Below are 20,739 nucleotides of genomic sequence, written 5' to 3'. Positions count from 1 at the left end.
GCTCGGGGAGCAATTAGTGGTTAAGAGTCTTGCTCAGGGACACACATTGCAGGCCTGGGATCGAACCTGCGACAGCCAGGGCCTGCACGGGCGGGCTCACTAACCACTCAGCTATGTGTAAAACACAGGCAGCAGGGTGGTCTCATGGTTGGGAAGACCGTCCTGTACTGGAACGTCACAGGTGCAATCCCACCAGCCAATGTATGTCCATCAACAGTGACATATCCTGTATCCCTGATTAAGATACCAAAATCCCTACCTGCTCAATCACTGTAAATCTGGATGAGAGTGTTAGCCTAAAATGTATACCACTGTATGAGTAAGCCATCCATTAAGAATGTTTACTGTATGATGATATCTGAGAGTAAGACACTGTTATGATATATATAGGCTTGACCTGCTTGACCTTTATCTGTTTGACCATACATGTACTGAGTCTTCACTCTCATCTGTGTAAGCACTAAGCATACAGATATGCTTGTAATGACATGGTCACTTCCTTATCAGGACACTGTATGCCCAAGATGAGATGCAACTCTCGATTGTACAACTCATCTACATTGTAGAACATCATGACATTATGTTTGTATTGTACTCATTCATATCATACTCTGTTCCTTTTTTTGTTCCTTTCTACATCTGTTACAACTCATATCTTCTGGTCACATAACATGTACTAATAGGCTACCTATATATATATATTCTCTGTGTGTACTTAATCAACCTCAAACCCTGTGGTGTAATACTGCCTGCTGTCATCTTGTACTCTGAGCTCGCTACTCACCGCACCACCACCACCCTTAATGACAGGATAACACTCAGGACGACATCGAGAGTCAACAAAATTGACAACAAGCACTTTATTGGAATAAAACTATCTAGGTAAACAGTTTACAAGGGATTATAGCCCAATTTAGAAACTGGGACAATTCCAACATTCTATATCCTCATGGATTAAAGCAAAATAAAATCTCACGACTGATAAAAATGTTTGTTTCCAGGCCATTTCCTAATATGCAATTCGTGAAACAGCATGAAAGGAACACACATGCGCGTTGTGTTTCATAAACAATTAGCACAATATGTATAATTATGATGTTTTGGTAGCTATACAACCAACCAGTTGAAGAAATTGCAGACTGATGCTAAAGTCAGCCATACTAGCCCTGACAAAAAAAGGTAATTTAAAACAAAATGCCAGACGCCAGAGGGTTAACCTTTGCTTTTATGAAATATCTGAGATCATTAGGATTTTCTGGAGGATTGAACCACTTGTTTGACCAGTTTGACCACTTCAAGTACTCTTTAAGCTGACAAAAAAAGGTAATTTAAAACAAAATGCCAGACGCCAGAGGGTTAACCTTTGCTTTTATGAAATATCTGAGATCATTAGGATTTTCTGGAGGATTGAACCACTTGTTTGACCAGTTTGACCACTTCAAGTACTCTTTAAGCTTAAAATAGCGAATAACCGAAAATAGACAATCTACAAGCTTACAACACACGCAGTGCAATGCGTGGTAAGCTAGATAGTCTATTTTCGGTGCATGACATGCTTCCATAGAAGACATGCTGACTTCTATGGAATCCAAATGACTGAAATCAGTCGTGGCGACTGAGAACTTGAATCCATGTATCCTAATTTGTTTTTCTCAAATGGAAATATGTGTGCGAAGAAATAAAAGCGTGTGTGAGAATTTTTGTGTCTTTAAAACGCAAAAAAAAAAGCTGTTAGGGCCGGGGTTAAGTGTCTACTGGCTGAGGGACACTTTGACACACTTGGACCACTTTGGGAACCACTGTCTCAGAACATTGATGGCCCCAAAAGAAAAAAAAACAAAAAAAAACAATAGAACAGTTATTTCAATTACACACTATATGCTAGAACAGTGGTTCTCAACCTTTTCAGGCCGCGACCCCCCAAAATAATCATATTTGAACTGGGGACCCACCACCATGATGATAAGCACTTGGAATGTAGGAGTCGGGGCAATACATTTAGTTTGACTCGGTGCCACAGATAAATACACATCTACTGTATATTGATTGTGTTGCGAGGCGTTGTGAGCTTGTAGATCTGCTATTTTCACAATTTTTTCCTCTTATATAATTTGACTATTTGGCCAATGTTTGTTGATTACTTTTGATGCAGCAATGGTCTTTTTCTTGTGTTTCATTTAGTTTGTGCTATTAAAATGGTTTTAAAAGTCCTTCAATTGTCACTTCATCCCCAACATCATGTGGGGACCCCCTGGGGCTCCCGACCCACAGGGTGAGAACCACTGGTTTAGTTGATGCACAGCACAGTGAACACAGTGAAAAAGGAGGCTGGTTGGTGTCTGTCATACATTCACTTCCAGGTCTGCTCGCTCGTCGTCCAGTCACATTTCAACACGAACAGCTTTCGACCTGATAAATGCGCATGCGCACCACCGCCGGCCCCTTCTTGCGCGCAATGCCACGTTAGTGTAGCAGTAACTAGACACAACAACACAGCACACAGCGCCGCGTCTAGCGCCACTTTAAACCAGCACAAAACACCCATTCTTACCGGAGGTTCAGCTCTACACGGAGACGCCTGTGTCTTGCACTATCCACTGTCTGTCAGAAAGGCTCCTGTCGTCGGGTAAAACTATGTTGAAGTTAGTGCTCCTCTGCACCCTGGCTGTGGCCAGTACCAGGGCTGACATCGCCGAGGAAGATGATGTCCTGGTGCTGAAGAAAAGTAACTTCGACGAGGCTCTGAAGGCTCACCCCGCCATTCTGGTGGAATTCTGTAAGTCACTAAAACACTTTTAACACGTTTAAAAGGGATGGCTTTAGCGTTGCATTGGTTCTCTGGTCGATTGTTGCCTGGGTGGCTAGTAGTGTGTGAGCGTTAGCCGAGTTCACCTAGCTGCAAAGTTCTGACATGCCGATTGACTAGTTTAACTGCTGTGCTGCTGCTAATGGTGGTAACGTTACATTGTTTCCATATTGTGTGTTTGCAGCAACATTGTAGCCACGCACTCCAGCTGCTGCATCAGCATCATGCTCATGCATCGATTGCTTGAACATATTATGGAACATGGTTGGGTCTCAAGTTAGATCAGCTAAAGGCTAATGTTGGCTAACTTGGACTGTTTTCTCACCCTGTGTTAACCTGTATTGTGCATCATGCTGAATCATAGCTCATCATCAACTTAACTACCGTTATCTCAATCATTTCAACTGAGCTCTGAGAGGGGAAATATTTTCTCGAAAATCCATGCTAACACAGAGCACTTGGTGCTGGAATGTGTCAATGTGCGTGTCGTACGTGTAGGTTAATGTGTGGGTTAGTGGGGTAATGACTGGCTTAATGCGTACTGGTCATGTATATGATAGGCGTGTCGTTATGTGCCAGTGGGTTTTAACATGACGTGTGAGTTTCAGGAGCTACTAGACTTTCGATTAGTGGATGTGGTTTCCTGGTTTTTATTTTTGTCGCTACACCTTCTAAACATGTTGGTTTGGTTGTACCGGAATGTAGTTTTTTGTGCAGTTCTTATCTTTAAGTTATGGCTGGTGTTTTTCCCCTCAAGAGGGTGTCAGTACCCTGCGGGCCCATCCCGCGGCACTGGTGTCAAACTGTTGACCTATTCATCAGCTGAATGACGAGACGTGGGCCAGTCAGAATGGCCCACGATTAGAGTTCTCCAATGGGGGGGGAATATGGGAGGGTGGAATCCTTGTTTGACCACGTATTTATTATCAGCTGGGCGGGACCTTGTTGGGGTTGGATGAGGTTCTAAGTTGACGTGTACTAATCTGAAAGTTCACCTGTCTTTCTCTTTGTTGATTCGAAATGGGATGTTTTTTTTGTTCTGAGGAAATGATTTACATATTGGCAGAAGACTCAGATTGTGTCGATAGTGAATGCCTTGCCCCTTACATCATATACAGGAAATTACTATTAGACTTTGACCATCCAACAGTGCACCTTGGCTTCTTAATCAATATCATTTTTTTCAGCTACTGCATGCAATCATTAACTTTGCCCCACACAAGAATGGCAGCATATTGTCTATCGATACATATCAGTAATTGTTTAGAATTTGCCAGTCAAATTATTATTATTAAATGTGTCCTATAAAACTCACCTTATTTTCGTTATAACCTTTGTTAGAAGAGGGCCTTGTCCTGTTACTGCTCTTTATAATTAATATTTTATACTTGTTCCTTTTTAGTTAGTTTTATCGAGTTCAAAACAACAAATTAATTTGGGCTACTAGCAGTCATTCAAGCATAGCTCTCACTGTACTACAGTATGTTAATTCCGGTCTCCTGTCTTCTACGCAGATGCCCCATGGTGTGGTCACTGCAAAGCTCTGGTCCCGGAGTATGCCAAGGCGGCTGGCGTGCTGAAGGCAGAGGGTTCATTGATCCGCCTGGGTAAGGTGGACGCCACAGAAGAGACGGAGCTGGCCCAGGAGTTTGGAGTCCGGGGATACCCAACCATCAAGTTCTTCAAGGGAGATAAGGACTCAGCCAAAGAGTACTCTGGTGAGCTTTGGCGTTGTCTTGGCATATATCTGCCTCCTTTGGACAACCCAGATAAGAATGGCGTTCGATGTTGCAGTACAATTATTTGTCTAAATGGTTACTTTCACTCCATTTTGGTCAATTGGACACTTGCCAAGAATTGTCTTAGGTTTGAGAATATAATCTTTCACTGTATAATACAGCTGATACTAGTTGACTTTGAAATGACTGTGTAAATCTCTGTACAGTTCATTCTATCTTGGTTTCCCCTATTATAATAACTCTCGGTTACTTGAGCCCTCTCTTAATCTCCATATCAAACAATATTTGGCCTCCTGAACAACCTCAAATAATAGGAGTGTTAAGCTAAGTTATGTCAACTTGGGTAATCTCTTTCTTAGTCAAATGTGTGGATATGATCTATTATACATTTCTGCAGACTTTGCTGGTGTAGCCAGTCTTAATAGCTTCCTTTATCCTGGTAATGTGACTCCCATAAGAGCATAATAAGTAATTGGACCAATGAGCTCATGACTCTGGCCTCACATGACTGTGATGAAATGGAGGGGGGTTCACACGTTCCTCCCATGCGGGCTCCCTCAGCCCAGCTGTGCGATGTGCAGTTCCTCACGTTCCCTCTTCGTCTGGCTGCTGTTTATGGCTAGGAAAGGAGGGGGAGTTTTGGGAAGTAACATAGTGGGGGGATTGCCCTGACTCCCTGCCCAGTACACTAGTGCTCTGCTACTCACTGTCTGAGGGCTAAAAAAAACCACTGGCAGAATCCCTTAGGCAGCTGTCTCTGGTGTTGTCTTTAGGGAACCGCACTACCGCAGTAGCATTGCTAGTAGCAATGCTGCTACCCTGCCTTGCATTCAAGTCCATTATTATGTCTAATTTAATATAAAGTATATTATTTAAAAATGTTATGTATATTATTTTTATTTATTTTATATATGCAGCAGAAACCAATTAATAAGGAAATACGATGCAGTAATGTTTGCATATAAACTTTAAGATGGCAAAATGAAAAATAAAATAAATAAAACGGTAGTTCAGGATGAAAAGTTAAGTGAAAGGTCATCTGGACCTTACATATTTTTTTTAACATTGATTTAGAATAAGATGTGACTTTAAATTTGACCATGATTGTTATTTTTACCTAAAAGCTTTAAAATTCAGTTTAAGCTATGGGTTTAACGGCATATCCCGGATGTGCCTTTAGTTTCTATATTCAAGCTGACCACAGTAAAAGCAGTGCATGTTTACTTAAACACTGTTTTCACTGAGACACTGTTTTCACTGTGGTTAGTTTAACCTCTACTGGTGAAGTGTGAGCGAGCTAGGCTCACACTAAATACATCTATATACGTAGAACATTGTAAAGTAAATGGCATAAAAATAAATGATGAAATAAAGACTTAAGTATTATTAAAATGGTGTCCTCTGCAACTCTAATAATACAATAAAATTACTCAAATGACGTGTGTTGTGCATTGGAACTTGGAAGCACTTCATGACTTTGGCCAAATTAACATTGTCCCTGCTCTGCGTTTGTTCTGATCATGTCAATTTGATTCAAATAAAGCCAGTTAAGTCTTGAACCGCATTGTCTTTGAGTAATAAAAATCAACCTGTAGCTGCAGCTACTGTAAAAATGGCTTTTATTTTCTTGCAGCTGGAAGGCAGGCTGATGACTTCGTCAACTGGCTTAAGAAGCGCACAGGCCCAGCTGTTGCCACCCTGGCAGAGGTTGCGCAGGCGGAGTCGATGATCGCTGACAACGAGGTGGCAGTCATTGGTTTCTTCAAGGTGAGTTATTGGCCTGGCTGTCATTTTTATTTCTTTTTTTAAAGTACCATGTTAGTGTTTTTTTTTTTTTTTACTGTGTCATGGTTAAAACAATATGTCATATTGCATAATTATTTATGGTTATGGATGTTAATGCTGACCAGGGGAGGTGATGATGCACTTCTACAGAGCTACTGTGGAGGGTGTCCTTGCCTTCTCAGTCAGTGGGGTATGACAAAACAATCACCCATCGGGGGGGCAGTTGGTGAAAGAACTGTATAGTGTTGAAGATCATTGGCTATGACCTTCTGTCTCCTCCATATTATCACACATATTTCAGAGGCAAGATGTAGATGATGATCACTGACTCCTTAAGTGATGTTTCTATGTAATGAGTCTCGGGACCCACGAGTAGTCTTTCAAATGGATCCCAGCAAAATTCTATGGGTCCCTAATAAAATGTATCTTTTCAGTTGCAGTGTTTGTTCTTAATGTGGTTATAATTCTGTTTATATTCAAATCCCAAATCTGACAACTTTATTTGCTAAATAAATCTATATTCGTAGAACGTGGTAAAGTGAATGGCACCGAAATGAATTATGAAATAAAGACTAAAGGTCATTACACACCGGCGATTATGCGAATATACGCAAAATTCGGACTCGTTCCGAATAATTAAAAGACGCTTTTTCGCTTCGCTTTTTCGCTCCATGGAAGCTTGCATTGACTTTATAAGGTAAAGGTAAAAAAAACGTATTATTCGCATGAAAAAAATGCCCCCGGTGTGTAAGGAGCTTAAGTATTAAAATGGTGTCCACTGCAAGTTTGATAATAAAATTACTCAAATGATGTGTGTTGTGCATTTTAAGCAGTTCAATTAAAGGCTGTGTAGCACTTATCAAACGATTACTTGTACTTCAGTGTACTTGCTTGAGTTGCTTCCCTTGACCCGTTTCCAGTTGGCCAGTGCCTCTTGTTGGTGTTATGTCGAAAGTCGTTCTGCCATTGAAATGCGTTTCAAATCAAGAAACCTTGGTCCAATGTAGTGTCCCTGTCAACATTATTTACCATTAAAGTGTTGCCACTCGCTTAGTCGCTTTTCATTGGTCTTGTTGATTGACATATCTTGCAGATGGTAAAACAGAAGAGGCTCCGGTAGATTTTTGTGTTTATTTCTATGATTTTAACAGACAATGTAGCATTAACGGCGTAAAATATTGTGCGTCCCCTGGACGCATCACAAGTTTAAGGCATCCTTTTGGAATAATATGCGTCAGCAAGGCGTATCTAACATCAATGCTCCTTTCACCGAGCTAGTGCGAGCTCCCTCTTCGAATCCCTCCCCTCCATTGAGATTCCAAAGTTTTAGTTGCAGGACATCTCGCCTCAGGAATAGCACACATCCTGAAGATGTACGATACTTGAACTCTGACGCACAAGCACTATTGGCAGTAGAGCAATCATTAGTCAGCAAGCACTTTAAAAGTGGTTGGGTAGCAGTACAAAATTACAAGCATTTTAAAATGAATGTTGCGGCACAAAGAACTTCTGAATTCAATATGATGTATGTTTGAATGTATAAATGTGATGATACCAATTTTTACTGCTCTTATTTCATGTTTTATTACTTAGAACTGCTGCACTGATACAAATTCCTATCCACTGTGTTGACATGGTTATACAGTATTTAACCTGGAACCTTAACACAAAATTCTTACAGACATTTCCTGTAATGTTTACGAACAACACACCCCTTGTACAGTTCTTGTCAGTTTTTATTATGCAAGTGAAAAGAAAAAGGGGACAGAATAAAGGGCAGATATTTCAGATAATTATATTTCGCTCTCGAATTAATGAATTTGCGGTTAATATTTGTCTTCGGTTCAACATCCAAACGGATCAAATACTGTTTAGTTAAGGCATAGATATTGAGACATGAAGTGTGAGTTGTATATACTTGTCTCTGCTGTAGGACGCTGAATCTGAGGATGCTAAGGCCTTCATTAAAGCAGCAGAATCTGTAGATGATATTCCATTTGCGATGACCTCTGAGGATGCGGTGTACTCAAAGTTCGAGGTGTCCAAGGACGGTGTTGTCCTCTTCAAGAAGGTAACCATGAATGCATGCTTTCAGTTCATTTCATCTCTTTATTGCCTCAAGGGGGGGATTCGTTCGTTTTGCCTTGTATCCTACTGTAGCACACAAGCAATAAGGTAGAAATGCACAAATTTACAAAAACTTGACTTATCATGTAAAAATACTAAAACAAACTACCTGGTGAGTATCAGTTGTTGCTAGCCATGCTCTGTGTAAATGCATTATAAGCATGTGCAGTTGGTGGTCTGATTGCCAAGAGTCAAGCATGCAAGACCCCACGTGAATATGAGAATGTAAAGGAGAGTTTCGATGACAGCTTGATGACTTGTGAGGCCACATATTAGCCAGGTAAGGTGATCCAGTTAGCCCCGTTCTACAGCAGTACTTGGTCTCCTGCCATTTGGACTTCCATTTCGATGTGGTCTTTCACTGCTGTAAACATGGGCTCACATTATGCTGCAAGATTTGTCTAAGTTTAGCTTTGGTGAAGTAATTGCCCATATGCAGTAGCTAACAGAAATGTTAGATTAATAGAAAACGTACTCAAGCTAGAATTATTTTCATGATTCAAATTGTCTTCCCCGTTAGTGAGGATATTCAACACTAAAAAGATGTGCGATTAATATGACTGTGATGGTACGTTTTGCACCCAGTTAACACAAATTCTTTGTGTAGGTCACAGAACATTTACGTTTTTTTTTAATTGTCTGCCAAACCATATCGTAATATGAGTTCACTGAGCAGTATGAATTTTGGTTTCCAACGTTCATGTGGTCTTGTGTTATAAAGCCAGCGTACCCCTATCCTTTACAGCACTGCGCAAACATCAGATGCACATGGAGGCGGTAACTAAAGGAGAGTGTGTTTGTGCTGTCGCACCAAAGTTATTTAACCCCACTCTGCGCCCAGTTGTTTACGCCCCTAGTTTATTTGATAATGTCAGTTTAACGTATATACTGTTAAAAATGTGGGTTTTTGTGTCCAATAAATGCACAATGTTTCCAAAGTCAATGAGTAATAAGAGTAATAGTGTGTTAAGTAATCATTTTTACCATAATCGTGCAACTTAGTTCGCTATAAAATCATCTCTTCTTATTTTGTAAGAATATGGGCTTGTCTTGTTACTGCATTTTATAATGTATTATACTAGCAATCCGTTAACATTGACATGGTCCATGTCGTCTTTCTTCCTTCAAGTAATTTCAACCATGTTTGTTTTCTGAGCCCATCCTGGAAGGTATTTTGAACAGTTGGGCTACAGTAAGAAACCAAAAACCAGACCTACAAACATCAACAACAACAGACCTCTCAAAACAAACTAATCATACTACTACTTCTACGGCGAGATTTTTTTTTTGTACCCCCTCTATTACCCCCAAAAAGAAATTTCAACTCAATCGAAAATCGGCTATCGAAAACCGGCAAAAGTGGCAGTTTTCAAGATGTTTTGGCCCTTATCTCTGGAACGGAAGGTCCAATCTGCTCAGTTCAAAGCGTGTTGGATGCGTGGCTTTGAGGACAATAAGCACGCATGACACATGTTCAGGTTATTTGGGTTTTCTAGGGGAGGCGAGGTCTTAGTTGGGCAGGCGACCGCCTGTCCTGCCTCTACAGTGGGTACGCCACTGCTACTACTACTACTACTACTACTAGACCTCACACCTAGGACACACCATGCTCATTATGCTAGGGTCGGATGGCTTAGGACAGAGTACAGCAACCTGCAAGGGGCCTGGTTTTCAAGATATTCAAGGGACCAGTGCCCATGTACCTGTGAAACAACTTCACTAGAGTGAGAAACGCCCACAGGCACAACACCAGAGGGAGCTCCACTGATCTAGTTCACCCCAGATTCGGCACAAACATGGGGATGAATTCATTCTACTGTTATGCCACCAAAATGTGGACTGCCCTACCACCAGCCATCAAAAAGTGCAACTCCCTACCCTCCTCCAAAACCGCAATAAAAGAGCACCTGTCTGCAATTTTCAACTGGACATGGACTTCTAGCTTGCCAACAGAAAGTACCCCCCCCCCCCACACACACCACGCGCACACAGTTGTTCTTTAAATATACTTTTATTGCTCATAGTATGATGTTATCCTTTTTAGCATTATTGTATAACTGTACCGCTGCACTTTTTGCATACTTCCGTAATAATGGCTTACAAACAGTGTGATGAGAATACATGATCTCCTTGGCACCTGGACTGATGCCCCTCGTACCACAGCCATTGCCTGGCAACGGAGCCTTGTTTGTAACCCTACCCTGACACAAACGGCAATGATATGTGTGTTACGTGCCAATAATTAAAGTAAACAGTCCATAAGCAGGGTGGTCTGTCACTTGTTTATCACAGTTTACTGTTGGGGCTTGAGTTGCATAGCGTTGGTCAATGTCTGGAAAGGGTGACAGCTTGGCCCCCACCCACCCTTCCTTCCGGTTTTGTGCCAGCTTGTGTTGCCAGGCATTGCCGCTATTCTTAATACCCAATATAACTAATTTAGGCTTCTGGGTCTTTCTTCAGCCCAGGATTACCATGGGATTTTAAGTGGCTTGTTGAGTAAATCTGTGTTGGGTTTGGAGTTCAAAGGCAGAGTAAACTGCACCTGCTCAGTTGCTATTTGTTGACAAAATCTGATTCCATCTTTCCCCCACAGTTTGATGAGGGCCGTAACACCTTTGATGGAGAGCTTACCAAGACTGACCTCCTGGCCTTCATTAAGGCTAACCAGCTTCCTCTGGTTATTGAGTTCACAGAGCAGGTAATGGTTATAGAGTTATTAACAACCACACGCACCATTTATGGAACACATACAACTGTCATTCACCTACAGTAGTGTTCATTTCTACAAAATGATAAGAATAATGTGCTCCCGTTTCCCAATGAATTACTCTCTAAATCGTGTGAAACTAATTTTGTTTTTGTTTTTCCCCCTCCCCCTAGACTGCCCCTAAAATCTTCGGTGGAGAAATTAAGTCCCACATCCTTATGTTCGTGCCAAAGGGTAATTCTGACTTCGAGGAAAAAATGAACCAATTCAAGAAGGCAGCAGAAGGCTTCAAGGGCAAGGTGGGTGTACTGTAATTAATGTTGCCCTTGACTGGGTAGACTCTAGGGTCTTGAATTGTATGTCCTGTGACAAATAAAAGTATTGCATGCATTCATTATACTGTAGGTAGGATCAAAAGAGGTTGCACACATCCATAAAACATTTAAAGGCAGGTGCTGAACTTCAAAAGGCCAAACCTAGAAGAAAAATTAAAGTTTGCACACTGTAGTACTTCAGGGAGCTACAAATAAAGGTTGGAAAGGCAACTTTAATTTTTCTTCTATGCATTCATTATAGACCACCAAGTCAGAAATCACAAGGCATTGCTCGACGTACTCGAAGAAGATGAGAGAATTGGAGTTATGGTTCACCAGTTTAGATTAAGATTTAAGTAATTTGGCCTGGAGGGGAAAAATCATTATCTGGAGTATGTCACTCAATATTTGTAGGACAGTGGATCTAGTCTAAAAAGGAATTATGTGAACCAAGTCCTTTTGATCATTCCATGAGGGGATGTGTTGCATTTTACAAATGGCAGCTATCCAAATTTCTAATGGTACTACTCTTTGACTCTTAACTACTTGTAAAATATGTGCGTTCCAGATCCTGTTCATCTTCATTGACAGTGATGTGGATGACAACCAGCGCATCCTGGAGTTCTTTGGCCTGAAGAAGGAGGAATGCCCCGCCATCCGTCTCATCACCCTGGAAGATGAGATGACGAAGTACAAGCCAGAGAATGAGGCCATCACTGCTGAGAGCATCATTGCATTCTGCACACTATTCGCAGAGGGCAAACTAAGGGTAAAAACGAGAGCTGTCCACCATGTGGTATGGTAACGCATGTGGAAGATGGTGTTAGTTATTATATTAATTATATGAATATTCTTTGTATACAACGGAAGTCTATGGGAGTGTCTCTCAATGGCTCTGCATTTAACTAACTTAAATGGACTGATCTATTGACATCTATAAAACATAAATGGCTTGTAGATTTGTAATTTTGGTTCTAATTGATTGAAATCTGCTTGATTGGTGGTCTTTTTGTTGACTTTCTTCTCTTTTACAGCCCCACCTCATGAGTCAGGATATTCCTGAAGACTGGAACAAAACCCCTGTCCATACCCTGGTGGGCAAGAACTTCGAAGAAGTTGTCTTCGATGCCAAGAAGAACGTCTTTGTAGAATTCTGTAAGAGCCTTTTCCTGTCTCGTCTTGAATACCACTAGTTTACCCTTGACCATAAGTAGTAGTAGATTGAATAGCATGAAAACCTTCTTTACCATTTATTGGCTATTTCAGCTGAGTGGATTAACAAGTTCACCTTTCAAGTGTTGTTTTCTAACACTGTTGACTATACCTCATAAGTGGGGAGACTCTGCATTGCCCGCCATGTTGAGACTCTTGTGTCTTAAACTTAAATCTCCAACCATCCTTGGTTTGCCCCTACTAAGCCCCAAATACCTAAGAGGTAATGCACTGTTCAAGTTCATGCCCCGTCAACTTCTCTTCGCAAATTAACGTGTTATCTAATACTTGGAGTTAGACGATGTCAGGTTAAATATCGTTACAAATAGTAGCTGGAGCATTTCCTAACAACTGAAGGAATTTTCCATTGCTGGACATTGATATTGCCTATGATTAGTCACTCACTGAGGGGTAAGCCCCCACAGTCTGACTGGTAAAGGGTTATATCCTAGGCTTGAGGGGGTGGCCCGTGGGGGACATTAAGCTGTGGGCGCACGTGCCATAGGATTGGGCACACCTGTTTTTAAGTGTCAACATCCTTAGCTAATAGCTTTCAAGCTTAATTTAAAGGCCTGGAATATTGTTTGATAATTCTATCTATTCATCTCTTATAAATGATGCTACAGGCACTATATTATAGCTTCTATTTTTATGCATGCATCTGTGAGTATAACATTTTATAATAACTTGATTGGCAAGTGTTAGTTTTTATTTTATTTTCTTCTTTATTTTTGTGGCCTTTATTTGATAGCGACAGTGGAGAGAGGCAGGAAATGGCAGGAGAGGGGTGGGAAGGGCAATAGGGCTGTGGCAAGGATTAAGCCTTACTGGTATGCGCTCTACGAGGTGATCCACCGGGGCACACTGCTTGAGATCTTTGAACAGACTTTCAACGTTATTATCAAGATAAGAATCTATTTAAATTCAGTAGAAACAATTATTTCATTATCGAAAGGAGTTAGATCATTACTGTAAGATTGTATCCTCTATTAAATTTGGTTTATAGAAGAGACAGACCTCTGACGTCACTCTCATGTCACCATGACTCAGCCGTAACCATATAAGCAAAGTGTCAACTCCTCTCTGGTGGCTGTTTGTATCTTTATTCCACATCTTATGTTAACACATTGACCGCCAGAGGTTAATCTCATAATGTACTCACCAGTGCCAACGTTTTATTGTTGTTTTTTGTTTTTTTCACGTCGCCACAGATCTTGTTAAAATCCTTAAGATTGAGCTGTGCACTGTTTGTAAACATCGCGGAGATCTCACTGCTTCTACCAGTGAAGACCACGTGTCAAACGGAGCCGCCATGTTTGAGTTCTGACCGTTTAAGTTAACATGGGAAATGCGAGGATGAAAAACTACATGTTTACAGGGGCTTTTACAGGGGTTATTGTGTACGACTTAGAATGGAGGCAGACGGGAAACAAAAAACGTGATCGCACTTCCGGTCGAGATCGGGTGGTGTTACACTGAAAATGGTCCCCCTAGAAAATTAAAAAAAAAAAAAAATTCGAAAAAAAGGAAAAAGCACCACAGCCCGTAGGCTACGGGATTGGCGCTTAACCGTTGGATTTAACGGCCCGTAGAACTACGGGCCCGGCGGTAAATGTGTTAATGAAACATCTTATGTTAATGTGCATCTGTCTCTGAAGCGACCAGCGTTTTCCTATCGGGACTGGGTAGCGGGGGGTGGGGCCGGAAGGACAGTACTCCGTGGTGGAAAATGATGCTTGGCGATGGCATTGCCTAGGGGGGGCGATAATTTACGATTCTGTGCCTATCGGTACATAACTCGGACGGGGCTGAGTAGGCTGTACTTAACTACTATTGTTTTTTCTGCATTACAGATGCACCCTGGTGCGGACACTGCAAGCAACTGGCCCCCATCTGGGACAAGCTGGGAGAGAAGTACATGGGCAGTGACGATATCATAGTGGCCAAGATGGACTCTACAGCCAATGAAATTGAGTCAGTCAAAGTGCACAGCTTCCCCACGCTTAAATTCTTCCCTGCAGGAGATGACCGCAAGGTGAGTGGCTGCTTCACTGCGCAGCATGGTTACACTTCCATTACTAGTTGCTGCGGCTCATGCTTTGTGTGTGGTGGTGGGGGGGGGGGGTGCCATTACGCTATTCCTTACTTTTTGAAAGCTGAGCCTCTCACCCTGACTGTGAGATTTAATACTTGACTTGATTTACTACTTGACCTCCTTTTTATAAGTGCTTGGTCTATTATGTCAGTGTAAACCCCGCTGCCTTCATGGTTCGCTCCTGCATTCAGTCGCCATCTCTCTCTTTCTCTACCACCCTTAATATTATCTGTCCTAATATAATATTTCCCTTATTTAGATTCAAGATTCAAATATTTTTGTTACATACTCATACGAGCAGTGAAATGTTTGTCAAGCTGACTGATTGTGCAAGAAGTGATGTCTAACGTATAGTACAAAATGTAATAAAAGTAGAAAATAAAATATATTATACTGGTCATGGTAGAAGTGAGTCATAATTTATAAGTAATAAAGTATTTATTCATGCCATTGCAAGATTGTTGATATATTATTTTGAAGAGATGTCCCCTGGTGGCATTAAGGTGAAACCTGAGCCTGCTGGCCTTGTAAATTGGTTTGATTACTTACTTTACCCACTTAAGACCCTCTGCTCAAGAGTCCTCCCCAACAGGCCCCATGGCACCACCTTTTATTATCCTGACAATCTCATACCACCTTCACGTTTACGGACTGATGGCAGTCTCTGTATACGTCCCAGTTGCACAGTTCAGCAGGTTTAAATGTGTGCCATGTGAATTGGCTGCCTGCCACAGACTGAAAGTTTAGCACAAGGATTAGCACATGGTCCTACTTGACTATGGAATGGAACAGAACTGGAAATGGCCAAGAAAGGGAGACAGCTGCACTGGTGGGCATGTTATGATCACGTTGAGATTGAAAGTTGAGTCTGCAGGCAGAGCTCTGTGACTGTCCTCAGAGCCATTTGAAGGTCATCTGCTTTTACAGTTTTTGTCAATTAAACCTGCCATAATGGCATATTGACTCTTTAACATTTGCATTGGTTTCTGCATAAATTACATCTTTGCACATTTAATAGTAATGACATTTGATCAACAGGTCGTCGACTACAATGGAGAGAGAACGCTTGAGGGCTTCACCAAATTCCTGGAGAGTGGTGGCACGGAGGGTGGTGCACCAGCTGGAGAGGAAGAGGAGGAAGATCTAGAGGTAAGTTAACCTCTTCATTTGCGCACCTTGGTGGGCCTTGGTGGTCCCATTAAAATGCAATTGTAGCCTTGATGACTTCTAACCCCCAAATATTCTAGTGCCCCTTCCTTCAAAGCTTGCTCAGGCAAAACAAATGGCTCAAGCTTTTAGAGCTGCGTAAATGACCACTATCTAGCTTTGGCCCAAAACATAGTCTTCATGTTACAGCGTGATGTATTTTAAGAATTCTATAAGGGTTTAATCTAAAGCTGCCATCAAATTAGGCATTTGATCTTTAAATGTATCAACCAAAATCTACCAAATACGGGGGTCTCTCTTCCTTACAAGTGTGGAGACACTAGACTTTGAATACTTAATAAAGATAAGCTGTGGGCTGTAAGTGATCTTTAATGGTGCTTAAAGATTTGCAATAACATTTGACCGCTATTTTTTTCTTTTTACATATTTGTGTAAGTTTTGTACAGTTTGACCAAAAACAAGATTCAAATTGCAAAACAATGCTGTGGGAATTGTGCTTTTGTACAGAAGGCAGCGGCCACACACAGGAAAACTTGGACACAAACTAATTGAGCAATTCTTCAAAATCTTGTTGGTTATATCTTTAAAAAGCTTGGTGAGTTTTGTAATGCAGAGGGTGAACCCAGAGTGGTTTGCCGCCCTTGGATGCTTGCGTAGCGTCGACAGTTCAGTCTGACATTGCCCTCGGATTCAGCAGTAATTGGACAATAAACATTAGATTTTAATGGATTATGTTAATGTCACTGCGTCCATGTCGAAATGCACCTTAGAATAGATGAACCCACACCTCTACTCTCTAGTCTACTACCACTCCATATGCTCCATACCACCACACCGCCTTCTTGTAGAAGTCTAATTGCAGAACAGCTGACAGCTCTCCCTGGGGACCCAAGCCTCTCTATATGGTTCAATCATTGGCACGTGCAGTCAGTGTTGCAGCATCCACATACCATGCACTGTCTAAATCGTCAGCACTTATACCCCCCCCTTCTACTATGTCCAGCACAAGCTCACTTTAGTTGCTTCTCCATACCTCCTTGGGATAGGCGTGAGGGAATACTAGCCTTGCAAATGATGTCATACCTATATGAAGGTGACAATACAGTATGGGTTACACATTCTGTGAATGACTGAATTGATTTGCACAGATGGCCCATTAAGGAACATGTGTTTGACCGTGTTGATACTTAAGTGTTATATATGGAGCGTTTCAGCGCACGTGCTGAGAATGGCTCATTGTCGCGTGAGCTTGTAGCTCTGCCATTTTTGTCTGTTCTTGGCACAACACCGTTGCACGATGGAGCATAAATTAGGTGTTGTGTTCTAAATTATGAATCACTCTTAACTCTTTCAGTGCCAATTAAATAAAAAAAATATTGCGAACTTTGCCAACTTTTCTTCAAAATAAATAAAAAGTGCTTAGGAAGCGAGATACAGCCTTTTTCAGTTATAGGTTAAACAAAGAGTGGATGGAGCTGCAAATCTTCAGATAATGATATCTTGGGTTCTTCTGAACACTTAAAAAAAAAAAAAAACTCGGGATTTCTCGTTCTGGCACTGAGGGTATAACCCTAAAACTCTGGATAACTCGGGGCTTGGCACTGAGAGAGTTAAACATGGTGTCTTGGCATGGCACAAAGGCTCAAAGTGCTTTACATAAGTTATAAAAGAGCATTACAGATTTATATAGCACCTTTAATCCAGATTTATTTAGCAACTTTTATCCAAAGCGCTTTACAACGTGCATTACATTCATCAGTGTATATACATTCTAAAACGACTATGGAGGCAACCATGCAAGACACCAACCTGCTCATCTGTAGCAGTTAGGGCTTAAAGGGATAGTTCACCCCCAAAATGACTTTTTTTCTATTGATTAGTCACCCCGTGGAGACTTGAATTCATGGATATTTTTTTGTTTTTGTCTCATTCCTAAGCCAATAATTTGATGACCGGCAGCGGTTCCGGTAGGAGACAGAAAGAGTCTCCTTTGTGTCTCCTACCGGAAGCACTGCCTACCGGTCCGCTGTTCATCAAATTATTGGCTTAGGAATGCGACAAAAAAATGTAAAAAATATCCATGAATTCAAGTAATAAAAAAAATATCCATGAATTCAAGTCTCCATATGGTGAGTAATCAATAGGAAAAAAAATATTTTTTGGGTGAACTATCCCTTTAAGTATCTTGGTCAAGGACACTTTGAAGTGAAGCCAGGGGGATCGAACCGGGAACCTTTCCATTCCCAGGCGGCTACTCCATCTCCTGAGTAATATACCTTCATTTATTTGTCAAGACTAGAGTATTGTATTTATCCTAGTGTTCAGCCACCAACATGGAACCGTCCCCAGACCCTGAGGCTTCCCAACCTCCCAGTAGAGCTCGTTTCCAAGACACTTGCATAGGCCTAATGCTTAGATCACATTATTAGTGATCAGACAAAATGAATAACCTTCCTGGTGTGTTCTAACCCCAGTGGAGTGATGATGATATCATTTTATGTACGATCCATGTCCACTGATCTAGTACAAGTCTTAGGAAATACCATAACTTTTTTCCATTTTTTTAATATAAATGTGTAATTTAGGATCAACTAGTTCCAATGAAGGGTTCCTCAATCTGGCATTAATGTGTCCGTCCCTTTTGTTCCCAACAGGATATGGACGAGGTTGAAGACCAGGATGAGGATTCAGATGGCGAGGACGGACACGACGAGTTATAAGAGCAGGCAAAGGAGAGGTGTGCCCCACCCCCAGCCCCTCTTACCCGAATTGATCACCAATACCACCTTCACTTCCCTGTGGACCTTCCCTTTCCTGTGAACATACTACACATTTAAGTCAGTCAGTCTGTCAAGTCAGTCAGCATGGGTGGCCAACCTTTTGGGTCGACCACCCCTCGACATTCTACCTTCTAGCTACGATGATGGACTTGTCTTTTCCTTCATGGGGAAACTCAGTGGAAGGGTGCTCAATCGCAATGGAAGACCTCAATGCCTTCTCTACCAAGATCCACATCAGCAGTTTGCCTTGTATATTTGGAACCAAATGTAAAAATGGCATTGAAATATCCCGTTTTCTTTTTTTTTGTTGTTTCATGTATTGTACTGTAAAAAGAAAAATTATAATCCCCTGCCCCTTAAAAAAAAATCCCTGCCATTGTTCAGTATGGGTTGGGGGGCTGCCAGTGTTCTTATCCCTTTGGTAGACATACTGAGGACCAGGGTTTTGTGTGGTGGTTTTGTAAAGACTAATCTCTCAGGGGACTTGGGGCCATCCAATGCCTTTTTTTTGTTTTTTGTTTGGTAGAGTTCACGAAAATACATCAAACTGAGCATGTCCTGTGTAGCACAAATGGCCCCTTGAATGCAATATTGTGCATCGGTAGCCGAGACCAATTTTCTTGGGGCTAACTGTGTTTCAACTTGTTTTTCTCATTCTGCCTTCATTCCCATACTAAAAAAAAATATTTTCTCAGTTGAGGTTTCTCATTTCAGTACGGCTACTGATTTATTTTTTTAAAGCAAAAAAAGTTAACGTTTGGTTCAAACTTTATTTAATTATCTTATTTTCACTATAAAGGTGTGTTTTATTTTAGATCTGTCATTGTTATGTTTGTACCAGTATGCCCAGCTGAATCCATTTGGTGTTGCTGGGGCTGAGTTGGCCCGTGGACACACTCTCGGACTTGGGATCTTGTGGAGACTAGAACAGTTCTGTTTGGTTGCACTGCATTCACGCCAGTAAGAGATTGTTCATGGTTACTGAGTAGGCAGTTAGTTCCTTGGAGGAACTGTGTTTTAGGGGCTGGGTTGTCTGAGAGAAAGTGTCCATTATGTCTGGGGAGGGAACAGTGGAACAGCCTCACACCCTCACCTTTACTGTACCGACCCCATCCTCCTGGCTCTACCCAATGCTCCTGTCCTCAGAATGAGTGTGTTGATATTGTGTGTGTGTGTGTGTGGTTAACATAGCTGTGATCGTAAAATTTGTGAGCATGTGTGATAATTGGAATGGCAGTTGACTACATGTCATTGTACTTTAGTTTTTGTGGGACAAGGTTATGAATGTACCGTATGACTGTTGTGTTTGGATTGGGGAGAAGAGGGTTGAGCAGAGCTGGGTAATGGGGTATGACAGCTGTGCATGGGTGAGGGGAATCTCGACAAAGCATTCCATCATATTCAATTTGCTGTGGAAAAGTGAACAATGGTGGCCAAATAAACAAAACTGTTGGAAAAACCTTGAGTTTTATGGATTTTTTTTAAAAATAATATTGTATGTGTATAAATTATGTACCAGTCCATGTTATCAGAAGGTAGGACAGGACTGTCAGAAGAGTATAGGCCTATAGTATGCAGTATAATTGTGAAGACAACTTCTATAGGTTGTCCACGTCAAATTTGTTTATCATGTCTGTCAGGACTGTGGTCACAAACGTAATCTCTGGACTTGCGGGACGCACAGTCGTGCCGATCCACACCAAATGTTGCACTGTTCGGTGTAGTGGTCTGCCATTAGAGTAGTCCTACCAAGGGCCACGTGTTGCCCCCAGGGCCCACAGGCACACCGTTGCTCCAATCCGCACCAAACATGGCACACACGCTGTTCAGGGGCCTGCCATGATAATGGTCACACCCAAATTGCACCAGTGGTCTGAAAATCTAGTTATTTAAAAGTCCAGTCATGGCATCTCACATTCTCCCTGTCCCACTAGAATCTTCTGTATCCTTGGTGTTTACTGTTTACTAGTCCCCACATCACCCTTTACCTCACCTCTTTGACTTCTT

At 41.5% G+C, this 20,739-nt stretch overlaps 1 protein-coding gene across 1 annotated transcript; it reads left to right on the top strand.

The window, feature by feature from the left end:
- The first annotated feature begins 2,437 nt into the window (after positions 1-2,437).
- Positions 2,438-20,192, top strand: p4hb (prolyl 4-hydroxylase, beta polypeptide). Its single transcript, XM_080414542.1, has 11 exons — positions 2,438-2,776; positions 4,321-4,524; positions 6,179-6,312; positions 8,264-8,401; positions 11,051-11,155; positions 11,338-11,463; positions 12,047-12,247; positions 12,513-12,633; positions 14,544-14,725; positions 15,824-15,934; positions 18,607-20,192. The coding sequence occupies exons 1-11, from the start codon at positions 2,635-2,637 to the stop codon at positions 18,670-18,672; spliced, it is 1,530 nt and encodes a 509-aa protein (XP_080270668.1). The 5' UTR covers positions 2,438-2,634; the 3' UTR covers positions 18,673-20,192.
- Positions 20,193-20,739: the final 547 nt, after the last annotated feature.

The sequence above is a fragment of the Gymnoscopelus braueri genome (assembly GCF_963280865.1).
Source record: "Gymnoscopelus braueri genome assembly, chromosome: 2".
NCBI classification, from domain to species: Eukaryota; Metazoa; Chordata; class Actinopteri; order Myctophiformes; family Myctophidae; genus Gymnoscopelus; species Gymnoscopelus braueri.
The sequence above is the reverse complement of the archived record's forward strand: the minus strand, read 5'-3'. Positions and strand labels throughout refer to the sequence as shown.